This window comes from Leucoraja erinacea, chromosome 18 (genome assembly GCF_028641065.1).
Source record: "Leucoraja erinacea ecotype New England chromosome 18, Leri_hhj_1, whole genome shotgun sequence".
NCBI classification, from domain to species: Eukaryota; Metazoa; Chordata; class Chondrichthyes; order Rajiformes; family Rajidae; genus Leucoraja; species Leucoraja erinaceus.
In genome coordinates, this window is record NC_073394.1 from 17,275,191 (window position 1) to 17,289,671 (window position 14,481).

At 40.3% G+C, this 14,481-nt stretch overlaps 1 protein-coding gene across 6 annotated transcripts in view; it reads left to right on the plus strand.

Moving 5' to 3' along the window:
* Positions 1-2,705, plus strand: part of LOC129705700 (MOB kinase activator 2-like) — a 140,309-nt gene extending 137,604 nt beyond the window's left edge. For all 6 annotated transcript variants that reach the window (XM_055649412.1, XM_055649410.1, XM_055649409.1 and 3 more), the window contains exon 5: positions 1,187-2,705. In XM_055649412.1, coding sequence (XP_055505387.1) covers positions 1,187-1,452 — 266 coding nt within the window. In that variant the 3' untranslated portion in view covers positions 1,453-2,705. The remainder of the gene's footprint in view (positions 1-1,186) is intronic.
* Positions 2,706-14,481: the final 11,776 nt, after the last annotated feature.

Here is a 14,481-nt window from a genome sequence, read left to right on the forward strand (position 1 = left end):
AGTTGCCAAACATGATTGATTGCATTATGAGCTTTTTATGTCTACATATGCCATTAACATTTGCACGATTGGCCTATCAAGCTGGTTATGTACTTTTGGAATCAGATTCCTAAAGGTGGATCCTTGGAATGCTGTGTCGATCAATGTCCCTGATGGATGTTGAACATTTATTTAAATTGAGAAGATCAGGCAACGGTTCGATATTGTACACTGCTGTGTTGCTCCCTGTGTTGGCAGCTAATCTGAACAAGAGACACATCTTGGGTAAATGGCATAAGATTATAGTTATGCCCTGTAGAGAGAAAATAAATATCCTGTTCATTTGACTGGTGTCTTATTTTGAGCTTTGGGACGAGCATAATCATGTATTGAGACATTCTTCTAAATGGGTTGTTCTTAAAGTATGTACCGTTGTTTGTTTAAATGTAACGGTTATTTATAAATTTAGTTTGCATTTTATGCAAGGAGTTAAATTTGCATCAGATTATTAAGTCTATTATAGGTTAATAAGTGTTTCAACGTCTCTAATTTTACTCTTATTGATGTCTGGCAGACGTTGGTGTCTGAGTATCAGCAATATTTTTGTCACATAATGCAGCAAAAATGTTATCTTATTTCCTGTGCCGGAAAGCAATGCAATGTAGAGTTTAGGATTTAGAGTTTTAAGTTTTCCGGTATTTGTTTGATGTTCACATCAGGAAGAGTGAGTTCTGAGAAAAGGACTTGGTCAATATTGATTAAGTAATTGATTTAGCCAAAGTGATTAGGGGCTCTGGTACTGGTCCTGCTCTTTCCACTTCTCCCTAGTTTAAACAGTGTCATGGGCAGGAAAATAAAATGCATAAAGCATGTACAAAAGAACTGTGGGAGCAGTAACACACTTGCTTTGCAGGTCATCTGTTCTTATCCATCACCTGTCAGAAATGTCACTGTTTATCTTTAGAAAAGGAATAGAACTGTGGTTGAATTTCCCCCACCATTGTACCACCAAGGCCAATGTTAGTTCCTGCCATTTCATACTGGAATTGCTCATTTGACAGGGCACAGAAATCAACCAAGTACTTTAAATTTGGTCTGAATGTGGAAATCAACATATTTTCTTGGCATTTGTTTGTTGATCACAGGGTCTTTTAACGTAATTATACTTTTTAACTGATTCTAAATGTTGTCTTCTTTCTAATTGCAGGAAAAGAGTTTCCAAACTCCTTTGAGTCTTTAGTAAAAAAGATCTGCAGATATCTGTTCCATGTACTGACCCACATCTACTGGGCTCATTTCAAGGAGACTGTTGTATTGGAGCTGCATGGACATTTAAACGCACTGTATATGCATTTCATATTATTTATAAGGGAATTCAATTTGGTCGATCCCAAGGAGATGGTTGTCATGGATGACCTGACTGAAATCCTTTACAGCCATGCAGCATCACAGAACCACGTCAAGGAAAGATGAGCCGCATGCGAAGGAAAGACATTTGATCATGAAGACGGTGGGACTGAGCTATGCCAGATTAAGTGTGGAATTTCATTTCACACTCTAAATGCAGTGTTTACTTCTTGGAAAGAACCACGTTTGACATGGGACGAGGTTGTGCAGAATGGTGGTACTGCCATTTTTAATATATTATGATATGTTATTAAAGAAAATGAGTTTTAACTTTGAAGTGGCATGCTGGCAAACATGCTGTTTACCGCTTCTCCCCTACCGAGTAGGAATGATACGGAATAGATGAGTCTTGGTTTTAACCCAGGAATATAGAGGTTTGAATTTGTATGGTTATAATCTTGGAATACTGGAGTTATCATGCTGCTCTGGCAACCAGTCAAGTACCTCTTCATTATGCAAAATTGGACCAGTTAACCGCGGCAGGAATATTTTTTCTTAGCACATTCTATCTGAGAGCTCCTTAATTGTATTTAAAATAAAATCTTAATCTGCATTTTATAACAATATTTTGGCTTGCATTCAAATCTATGGGAAGATAATTTATTTTTCCCTCATTAAGCAATTCTATAATCCGTTAATCTTGCAGATTAGCCTCAATTTTAGAGAAGTAGTCAAAGCCAGTGATACTGGGGGGGCAAAATAGCATGTGAGGTGAGCACTGCAGCCAGGCTTTATTCAGTACCAAAGGCAGCCCTTGACTGGCATATTTTAATGAGCTCTTGTTGCTTCTCATCCCTGCGCAGCTATCTGAGAAATGTTCCTGGCCAGGTAGCAAGAGGAAAGTCAGGCTTTGTTCCTTTTGAAGATGGTTACTTCAGCATGTGTACACACTTATTGTAAATATTGTTTAAGGTTGAGATGGGTGTGTTATACATGAATGTAAGTAGCAACCTTAGTTTTTCCATCAGTTCAATTTTGATTTATGTTTTTTTTTTCAGTTTCGGTTTTGCATCTTCTACATTTAGCCAAGTGGCTTGCCCTCAAGCTTGTTAGGAATACAAAAGGGGAAATTGGGATTAGTAGACAGATTTCCAAGCTCAGTTGGCTCACTGTTTTCAACTGAAGGGCAGCGCACAGTATTTCACTTTAGTTATCATTTTATTAGAAGTGTAGGGTTTTGGTTTGTTTTTCCTCTGTTGGAACTGTTGCACTTGAACCTTGTTGTTAACTATGGTTTCCAGGTGTTTACAAACAAGTTTATTTTGTTTTTGGCTTCATTAATATAATAGGTATCAATAAAAAGGTGATATAAAACAAAAGGTTTCATGGTGAAATGAATTTCTCGGAGAAGGTTCACTGCATTCCAGGCCCTGGCTTGTTGACCTCATGCTGAGAGATAACATGGTCTGCAGCCCCATGTACTAACATAACCTCATGTGGTGTCTCCATGGAGTGAGCAAGATTATATGCGGGTGATCATTGCTGTGCATGTACGTAATCCTTTAGGCTAGATGGGGTGTTGCTTGCACAATAATGCTTTAAGGATATGGAGATTTACAGTTCAACTTGTTTCAGTTCATCTGCCACAGATAAATGAAGGACTGTGATGTGCTGCCACATTTCCACCAGATCTGCCAGAACCAATGGTTTCCCATGTTTTTTTTTCAAACTTGACTGGTGCAATGGGTTTAAAGTGGTGTTTGTGAATTAGAGTGGGAAATGGAATACAGTCTTCAACTGAAGAATTAAGCCTTGATGAGTTTGGGACACATGTGTACCAATACAGTTCACCATGCTTGTACAATGATACCAACTTGGATTATTCATACTCCATGGTCAAGCTGAACAGAATTCCTCTAACTACATCACACACCACAACTAAAAGGTACAGCTTGAGCTCTTCAATTAAAGTATCATCTGAGCTAATTGATTGTGTAACAGAGAGTGAAAATGGTGACGAAGATAGAAATTAAATGCAACAACAGCAGGGGGCTGCAGATGTGCAAATGGCACAACACGACTGCATTTCTATGGAGTATATTTTCTCAGCTTGTGTATATATATAAAAATAAAGTTTTTTAGGATTCCTTAACTACAAGTTTTTTTTTGTCTTGCATAACTTATTACTATAATGACTACATTGGGAATCACCGACGCAAAATTAGTGTGAAATATCATTTTCAGACACTAGCGTCAAGGACAACATATGAAGTGTCCCGAAACGTCATCTATCCTTTTGTAAGAGTCTGAAGAAGGTTCCTGATTCGAATCATCGAAAACTGTTCATTTCCTCCACAGATACTGACCGGCTGAGTTACTCCAGTACTTTGTGTTTTCACAATTCCAGTGTCTACAGTTCCTTGTGTCTCCAGCAAATTTTCTTTCCTGGTTGGAGTTTGTGAGCTAAATAGATCTTTACAACTTTTGTTGGGCAAAATGGCAGGTCTTTTGGAAAAAAAACCTATTCCAAACTAGCACCATGTTAAGAAATAGTCTCACAATCTTGCTTTTAATCTAAAACTACTTTAACAAACCTAATTTGTCTCTTAAATATATATTCACTTTTCTCTGGTGCATTGTTTCCTTCCATTTGCTCATCTTCGGGCAATGCAGCAGCTGGGATAACTGAAACAATCTTCACTTTGTTATACACCTTGTAGTTATTTTACAATCTTTACACTAGAACAACTCAAATGTTTCTAGAACAGCAGCTCCAACCATATGAACCACCTGGATGGATATCAGGTTTCCATCTAAAACATGCAGTATCCCAAATTGGCCGTAGCATATTCCAGCAATCATTAAATAGTGGTGCTAGTTGGTCCAAGAAAAAGGACCCACCAATGACATATATACTTTCTTGCTCTCGATGCTCATTTGAAAAAGGATAATGTCATTAGATCTTGCCGGCAAAAATGTTACTTTTTTAAATCGAACCCATAAGACCTAACCCTGTTGTGCATTTCCATTATTAAAGTTTGAATGTTGGTTTTTGCAGCTATGCTGATGTAAAGTTATTTAAAGGCCACCAAAGTAACAGACGAGTCTTTCTCTTTGATTTTGTATGCCTTCACCACTAAAACTTCACTAGGTCTAGGTGAAGCCAATGGAGGCATATTTGGCAGGGCAATTGTTGGAGAGGGGCTTTGCAATCAAATGAAAGCGGTGGCATCTTAGCTCGGAGAGTAACGCACCTCCCCTTTGGCTGAATGGATGCTGCACGTTGAAAACTAACCCAACCATGCCAACAAGAGGCCTTTAAAGCAATCTAAAATGCAACAACAGCACTTGTGTTAGATGACCTGTGTAGATGCACTAAGTAATAAATCAAGACTATTTGCCAATATTATGATCTGATACTTTAATAGCCCCCCCCTCCGTCATGACTGACCATGATAAATCAATAAATTCTACAAACATTTTTTTAAAATCTTAACAGAGTCTAGTCTTGATTATTCCGCACAGCTGTAAAATCTAATGTAATGAATAGGCTTGTGGACCTCTGCCAGATCTAATAGGTAAGGTGTGTATGAGCAGATTACCCAGCACACTTGTTTTCTGCTGTTAGATGCCCAAGACCAGCAGCAACACATACTGATGGATTTCACCTGGTAATCTGTCAATGCATTCAAAACTTGTGCACATGCATCCATGTCCCACACTTACATTGATGTAGACAAATGTTAGCAATTCACTGCAGAATTACTTTACCAGTGTGATTTGACATTGCTGTCATTTCTACATGGTGAAACTAAAATGCATAAAAATAGCCTTTATTAAAATTACAATGTGCACTTTAACCACGTGATTTTTTTTCTATTACAAATCTCAAATTGTGGAGTACAGAGGCAAATAAATAAATGATGGGTCTTTGTCCCAAACATTATGGAGGGCACTGTGAGAATGAAATGCTAATCTGATGAAACTGCAACACAAGGCCAGTTGCAAACTAAACAGGCAAAGCAGTGCATAATGTACACAACCAAATCAACGATCTGCAATCTTCCACACCTAGTTTCAGCATTACCGGGGTCATGACAGATAACATATGCTATACTGATCACCACTTAATTTGCTCTGTTTCCGAGCTCGCTATATATAGCAAGCACATTAAAGCATCGGAGAGATACCACCAATGGTCTCTCCACAAAATCCTCCAAATTTACTAGAAGGAATAACAGGCCGATATCAACATCCTTTCCCATGTAAATATCCCCAGCATTGAGGCACCAGCTATATTCATTTGCATATGTTGGACATGATGCGTTGTTCACATGTACAGCACGAGAATCTGGAATTAGACATTTTATTCCAAGGTGTACGCAGGGAAGATAGAAGTAATGTTTCAGTGATATGTTTAAAGTCTCCTCGAAATACTGCAACATTCTCACTGACTGGCAATCCCTGGCCCAGGCCAGTTCAAAGTGGAAGAAGGGCATTTGGAATGGTATGTTTTTAAGTCCAAGTGTTGGCAGCACATAGCATCGGCAGTGGAAGGAGCACATCTCCACACCACCCTCAGGTTCCTTATGCCCCAACTGCACTTCCCACATTGGCCTCGTTAGTTACTTCAGAATCTACAAAATCAAAGTGGAGTTACGTCAGCATCAATCCTGACAAACACCCTAAGAAGCAGGAGTGTGTACCATCAACATATTGTGCTGCAGTAGCTTTCCAAGATGACATCCACAGCACCTCCCAAAGTCATGACCTTTCTCTACAAAGATATAAATAGCAGATGCAGATTATGTCCAAGCATCACGTCATCCCGATGTGGAACTATCACTTTCTAAAATCATTGCAGGGCTAAATCCTCGATCTTCCTACCCAGCATCACCAGGATATCTTCAGCTCAAATAATGGGTCACCACTGCCTTCTACAAGGGAATCAAAGAAGGGCAATAAATGTGGGCCTTTCTTGTGAGGTCCATGACTTGCAAATTAATAAATAATAAAGGAGAAGCACAGTTTGGAATTTATATTTGATTGAGAAATACTAAATCTTTAGTCTGTTCTGTTTGTGGCCTGATGAAACTAACCCTGGAACTGGGAATGATAAATTGAAATCATTAATCATGAGCAATAATGTAAATTATATGGAGCAAGCCTCATAAGTGTCTCTTTCAATATGTCCTGTGTGTTCCTAACTTACAGTCCATAGAAAATCATAAAACAGTCTGGAGGCATTATGAAACACCAATACCATCTTGACTTAAACGGGAACACTAAGAAATGAATTCACCCAGTCAGCTGTCACTTCAGGACATTCATCTACCCCGATGTGAATCAGTGCCTTTAGGAGGGGAGGAAAATGAATACATTTCAGTATGTCAAGGCACGCACAGACGGGCAAATTATTTCCAATTACTCTGCTTACAAAAGAAACCAAGAGCCCGAGGATAGGAAGTGACTTGCCAGGTTTGTGGAATGTGCCATTAAACAATTTTAAGCTTCAGATAACTATTAATAGCTGCACACATGTTTTGTAATTAAGTACATTTTCGTGAGAAAGGGAGAAACTGCAGAAATTCCAAGCAAGTTTAAAACGAGGTTACATACTGTTTAACTACTGAGGCGAAAACTGATTGTATCCACTTTTACAGGCACACAGTTCCCACCAAATATTTTTTAAGAAGTACATGTATTAGGTTTAACAGATTCACTCATTTGTAAGATCAGCAAACAATGAATAAGGATTAATTCATTTACCTTTTCTGTGCCACAGTAGGTTGACATTACTTACGTGAATCTTACAAAAATAAAAGTAAGGCAAAACTACAAAATGCTGTGAAAGTAGCCCATATTTTGAGTGAAATAAACCCAGTGTGATCTGCTCTGTAGGAATGGTTGTTGAGCCTATACCTGGGCCTGAAGAGTGCTGAACTGGAACTGCTGACTATCAGCCATCTGTGCTGAGGTACTTAAGCCCCCGTCCCACTTAGGAAACCTGAACGTAAACCTCTGGAGACTTTGCGCCCCACCCAAAGTTTCCGTGCGGTTCCCGGAGGTTGCGGGTGTTTGCCGGAGGTTGCAGGTAGTGGAAGCAGAGGAAGTAGGGAGACTGACAAAAACCTCCGGGAACCGCACAGAAACTTTGGGTGGGGCGCAAAGTCTCCAGAGGTTTACATTCAGGTTTCCTATGTGGGACAGGGGCTTTACTCTCCAGTCCATGCACAGTGGGAGTCCAAGACACGTTGGATGTCAAAGCACAATGTGCTCAAGTAACTGTGGGTCAGACGTGATGTCAAATATTGGTGCATCTACATTGTTCACTCTCCAGCAGCAGAACGATGACGTGCTGAGAAAAAGATAAGGGGGAGGCATTTTGCATTTGGCTCTCCGCTTTGTGCAAGGGAAGAATGTTGTGCAAAGAGTGGCCCCATTCACCGCACACTCTGTCCATGCATCACACCATCTCGATGTGGAAATGTCACTTTCTAAAATGATCGCTAGGGCTGAATCCTCAACCATCCTACCCAGCAACAGGATATCTTCAGTTGTAGAGCTCGAGTAATGACTCACCACTACCTTCTAACAGCGAGGGGATAATAAATGGGGAAAAGGCAGGTGCCTTGCTCATTTTACATTTTTGATGATTTTACTTTTGTGTTTCAAGTTGCTTTTAACTAATTTTATTTTTTAAGAAGTCAATATCAATTTGAGGAGTTCTTAAGTATCCCCCATTTAAAAAGTATTAAAAAGTCCTTGATAGCTATCATGCGGTGAAAGCCTGCCAGTGCTTTCCTGGAGTGGGGTCCATGAGTAACTATCATCCAGAGCTTATGTAACCTCACTACAGAAACATCTTGATGACTATTTTGTCCATTCAACACTATAAAACCAAAGCTGGGCAGACACTGCCATTGGCAAGGAGATATGGCTGCTCCTGCACCAGATATACCAATGTAGCGGCAAAAGTGTTTACATAAATGCAACTTTCTTAAGACCACCCATGAAGAAGACTCAATGCAATTAAATTATTTGCAATTTCAATAAATAAGTCTCTTATGGAGTTGGCTGTTGCCACTTATAAGCCCACACCTGAATCTGCCTGCATATCACTCCATGTGGGTGCAGACTGCTTCACTTGGTGAAAAATTACGAATGGAATTGTCATTGTGCAATTCAACATACTCATTGCTGACCTGCGGGAAGGAAAGTCATTGATGAAGCAGCTGAAGATGTTTGGGCCTGGTACACCGTGATGTACTGATTAGGATAGTTAGCACAGATTTGTGTGTGGGAAATCAAGTCTCACAAATTTAAGAATAGACACAAAAAGCTGGAGTAACTCAGGGGGGTCAGACCTGCCAAAAGGAATACTGTAAGTGACATTTTGGGTTGATACCCTTCTTCAGAAATTTGATAAAGTTTCTTTAGAGGTCACAAAGACAATTGATAAGGGCAGGGTGGTGGACATTAAGGCCTTTGACAAGGTTCTGCATGGTAGGATAGTCCAGAAGGTTAGGTCACAAGGAATCCAGGATGAACTAGCTAATTTGAGCCAAAATTGGTAGTAGGACGCAAGAGTGTGGTACTGGAAGGTTGATTTCTAACTGGAGGTTTGTGACCAGTGGTAACGAACCTGCAAACACTTCCATCCTCCTTCCCACTAACCCTTTGTTCCTCCTCTCTTTCCTGTGGCCCACTTGGATGTACACCCATCTCTCCCTTTCTCTTCCCCCCACCCCCGCTCCCTTCCCCCAATGTTCCTTCCTCCAGCACATTTCACATTCTTTTATCTTCTCACAGCATCTGTGGTTCCTTGTGTCGACATCAGCCTGTACATGAAATGTAACCAGTAGAAATGTACCAAAGATAGAAACATTGATAGAAAATCATTACATTTGAATGGAGTGTGATCCCAATCAATATTTATTCCATGTGTCAAATTCCCTTGACTATTTCAGCATATGTAACCCAATTATCATTATAATCTGTATTATCCCAAGGATTTAGCTGCTGTGCAAAAATAAATTCAGTCTCACCGGCAGTGTCAAGACTCTCCTGAATATTCACTGCAGTAGTTTTGCACAGTCCTATAAGATTCAGAATAACTTTTTTTTTCCTGTTAGCAGGGAATCTTCCACCTTGCCTCTTTCTGTTATTGTTTCAGTCCTAAGATATTGTGACTGATCTTAGAATGGCTCCACCACCTAAGCATTACCTGCTCCATCCACCTGTCATTTTGAAGCGCTGGGTTATACATGGATTGAAATTCCTCGCCTTGAGCTTGTGTAAGGTTACATTCAGTATTTTTACACTGAGAATATCGTAGAAGATATGCAGGAGCCTGCTTGAGGGGATCCTGATATTTTGCAACCTTTCTTCCTATGGAAGACATCATATTATTGCAGTCAACTGCCCTTGTGTACACCCTATCCAATGCCATCCCCCAAGCAGTTGGCAATAGCATCCATTACACTGTATTGACTGTACAAGAATAAACTAACATCTCACCAGATCAGGGTGGAATGATAAACACAAACCTCCCGCCAGCTCCTAATCTAACCTGCTCAACCAAATATTCCATACATAACTTTCTCTTGCAACAACCAATCCATGTGATGATTTTTTGAGCAAACAACTTTCTTCTGCACTTCCTTTGGGGTTTATTGGTGATCAACAATTTATGCTCTGCTTCGGTACCATTCTCTCCTACCATCTTTTCCAACATATAAAAATTGCAAAATCTGGCAAATTATCAATTATTCCTTAATCTTCTCTTCTTTGGGGAAGAGCCCAGCCTATTTAACATTTTCTGACCGATGTGATCTCTCAATGCTGGCAGCTGTATATTGCATTTTGCTAGCTCATCAATAATCTTTTAATAATTACAGATCCCAGAATCATTTGCCATACTACAACTGCAGCTAAATAAAAGTTACCGACAAGTTTACCATTCCTACCATGTCAGCACTGTGCAGCAATTACAATTGTGGATAATCAGCCATGATCACATTGAATGGCGGTGCTGGCTCAAAGGGCTGAATGGCCTACTCCTGTACCTATTATCTATGTATCCATGTATGGTGCAACGATGTCTTATGGAAAAGGATGCACCAGTTCCTGCCAAGGTTTGACCCGAACAGCCTAAAACTTGCAGCTCTCTATCTTAATGAGATGTCTGTAAGTGGATGCTGTTGCCTGGCACATGAGAGGGTACAGTGTTATATACTGAAGCTCAGCGCAACCACTGCAATGGGTTTATAGGGAAAACCAGTCTGAGATCCAGGTACCACTGCAAACTGAGGGGCTCAGGCCTGTGCAACAGATTCTGAAATACTTCACAGGTGTATTGTTTAAAGAGGTAACATTGATGCTCTATAAGAGTTTGTATTGGTTTGATGGAACGATCAATGTAAAGTAAGATGTGAATGCACTGCATTTTTTGAATATATTCTTTATAAAGTAATATTTTATAAAAATGATATCAAGTGTTGAATGAACCACAATTTCATCATGCTGGAGATCGGTTGGCAAAAGCCATTTTCTTTCACAGAAATCTTTCCCAACTAGTTTAGTTTATTTAGTTTAGTTTAGAGATACAGTGCAGAAACAGGTCCTTCAGCCCACCGAGTCTGTACAGACAAGCGATCCCCGCACATTAACACTATCCTACACTCTTTCGGGACAATTTTACATACCAAGCCGATTAACCTGCAAACCTGTACTTGTTTGGAGTGTGGGAGAAAACCGAAGATCTCGGAGAAAACCCACGCAGTCACAGGGAGAACGTACAAACTTCATACAGACAGCAGCCATAGTCAAGGTCGAACCTGGGTCTCTGGCGCTGTGAGGCAGTAACTCTACCGCTGCGCCACCGTGCTGCTCAACTAAGTAGGTCATGCTTGAACCAAGTTATTCACAATCCAAGCAAAACATTAGAACCGGATTGAGCTATAAAACTTGTTTTGTGATCATTATAATAATCAATCCATTCTGCCCACACATCATTGATCGGTTACAACCTTGCTCTGCTGTTGTCATTGTCAGTTTGTGACCCTTTTATTGCATGGTTCTCCTTGTCACCTCATCTCTGCCACTCATTTCCTAATCTAGCTCACTCATTCAGATCTGTTTACTGGCTTATATTTACTTACACTTGCCAATACCCCACAGTTGACAACCCTGAGTTTAAAGTAGTGTCATTGCTTGTTAGTAACCTTTTCTTGCCCATTCTCAGTTATAGCCCAGTCCTTCTCTAAAACCCATCATCTCCCTTCAGTCTTTTAAAAAATACATTCCATGAAAGTATCTCATGACTGTCATGAGATTTTAATTCTTGGTTCAGCTCCAATTTCCAATTAAATCTTGGCAGTCCTTATTACATTAAATTATACCATTTTGGTGCAGAGTGCTTTTCCTGCTCAGAGCGGCTACGGAAGTAACATTAACGATTTCCTTGATGCTAGAAAGATGCACACATGCACTCTAATAGAATCAACCTGAAGATAGACACAAAATGCTGGAGTAACTCAGCGGGACAGGCAGCAAGGGTCACGACCCAAAACGCCAACTATTCCTTCTATCCAGAGAATAGATAGAAGTAATGGGTGACGTTTTGGTTCGAGACCCTTGCTGCCTGTCCCGCTAAGTTACGCCAGCATTTTGTGTCTATCTTTGTTTTAAACCAGCATCTGCAATTCTTTCCTACAACATAGAATCAACCTGGATGGATTTCTCAATACTATACAGGAGTGGACTGATTACAGATCAGAATTTGGTGTCTTCAAATTTCCACTTCAAATTTCTCAATTCTACCAGAGATAAAAAATAATATTCTCAGGATACATCTAGAATCAAAGTGTCTGACTCCTGGCCTAACAAATAAACCAGCATGAATACTTATTGTGTAGGAAGGAACTACAGATGCTGGTTTACACCGAAGATAGACACAAAATGCTGAAGTAATTCAGCAGGACAGGCAACATCTCTAATGATGTCACCCATTCCTTCTCTCCAGAGATGCTGCCTGTCCCGCTGAGTTACTCCAGCATTTTGTGTGTATCTATAATGAATACTTGTTCATGCTCAAGGAGCAAGCTTTTAACTCCCTCTGGTGGATATCTATTGTATAGTCAGCTGCATGTAATTCCACACTATCATGGCCAGCTTCGGCAGTAAGTTAGGAACATTTACATAGAAACATGGAAAATAGGTGCAGGAGTAGGCCATTCGGCCCTTCGAATCAGCACTGCCATTTAATATAATCATGGCTGATCATCTAAAATCAATACCCTCCCTGTTCCTGCTTTCTCCCCATATCCCTTGATTCCGTTAGCCGTAAAAGTTATATCTAACTCTCTCTTGAAAACATCCAGAGAATTGGCCTCCACTGCCTTCTATGACAGAGGCACAAATATCTCGTGTAGGAAAGAACTACAAATGCTGGTTTAAACCGAAGATAGACACAAAAAGCTGGAGTAGCTCAGCGGGCACACTGCATCTCTGGAGAAAAGGAATAGGTGACATTTCAGGTCTAGACCCTTATTCAGACCTTCTGTCAAACTGTCTGACCCGCTGAGTTACTCCAGCTTTTTGTGTTCATCTTTTACAAATATCTTACTGCTTTACAGAAATCTGACAGAAATGAATGAGAACACATTGGGAGAGACTGGCTGGGTTGAAGTGCAGGCACTAAATCTAAAAGCTGTAGTTCAACAATCAGCAACATTTTGCAATTTAGTCACATTCTCAGACAACCTGATTTCAAGTAAATGTGTTCTCATGATTTCACTTTTGGATCATTGAGAAAAGTTTATTGGCTTCTGGCCTCCTTTAGAAGGTCAATTTCACTTTGCAATCTTACTGCATAAGCAGCATAACAGCATTTTGGTTGCGTGATTTAAAACAAAAGCATTATCCCTTGGGTAAATGATGAAGAATCTGAATTAAAGGGTGCGCACTACCGGTCTGGTGCTGCTTTTGTGCGGGAAGATTTAGTGGGACTGACATTTCCTGATAGGAAATGATAATATAATGAAGTTCACACAGCTGCCTTTCCTTCTAACTGCTGTCTTTAACAGGTTTTAATAAAGGGCAAAACTTTCCCACCCTCACACCTCGATACTCCCAGTCCCTCGGTTCTCATTGACTTTTTCTCTTCTTTCTCAGATGCGTGCCCAGTCTCATCCACCTTACCAATCTACAATCTAAGACCAATGAAGAACCTGCAATGGGCTAGCTACATCCTTCATGTAACTGTCCTTGGAGTGGATCACTGAGAGACTGGGTGTAGGGCACTCCCCAGAGGAACAGCTGCTCAACAGTGACAAGTCTGTCTGTACTTCTCTTATGGTCACACGTTTTGGGTGACCTTTGATAACTTCCAGAACGTTGAGTGTTGCAAAAGGTTTGAAGACACATGTAGGGCAAGAAGGGAACCAGCATTAAATTAACCCCCCTTAAGCAATGGCTGGAGAGCTGGCTAATTCACAATAAACTCTGGCTCAGGGGGACTACTTACATGGAAACATCTGTCTAACATTCAGGAATGAGCCATATTTCTTTACAAAATACTGTGACTGATTCATACGCAGGACAACTTGAAAACTGGCAGGGAACATAAAAACTGACTGCAAAAGTTTTTATAGATATGTGAAAAGAAAGAGATTAGTTAAAACAAATGTAGGTCCCTTGCAGTCAGAAACAGGTGAGTTGATCATGGGGAACAAGGATATGGCGGACCAATTGAATAACTACTTTGGTTCCGTCTTCACTAAGGAAGACATAAATAATTTGCCGGAAATAGCAGGGGACCGCGGGTCAAAGGAGTTGGAGGAATTGAGTGAAATCCAGGTTAGCCGGGAAGTGGTGTTGGGTAAATTGAATGGATTAAAGGCCGATAAATCCCCAGGGCCAGATAGGCTGCATCCCAGAGTACTTAAGGAAGTAGCTCCAGAAATAGCGGATGCATTAGTAATAATCTTTCAAAACTCTTTAGATTCTGGAGTAGTTCCTGAAGATTGGCGGGTAGCAAACGTAACCCCACTCTTTAAGAAGGGAGGGAGAGAGAAAATGGGGAATTATAGACCAGTTAGTCTAACATCAGTAGTGGGGAAACTGCTAGAGTCCGTTATTAAAGATGGGATA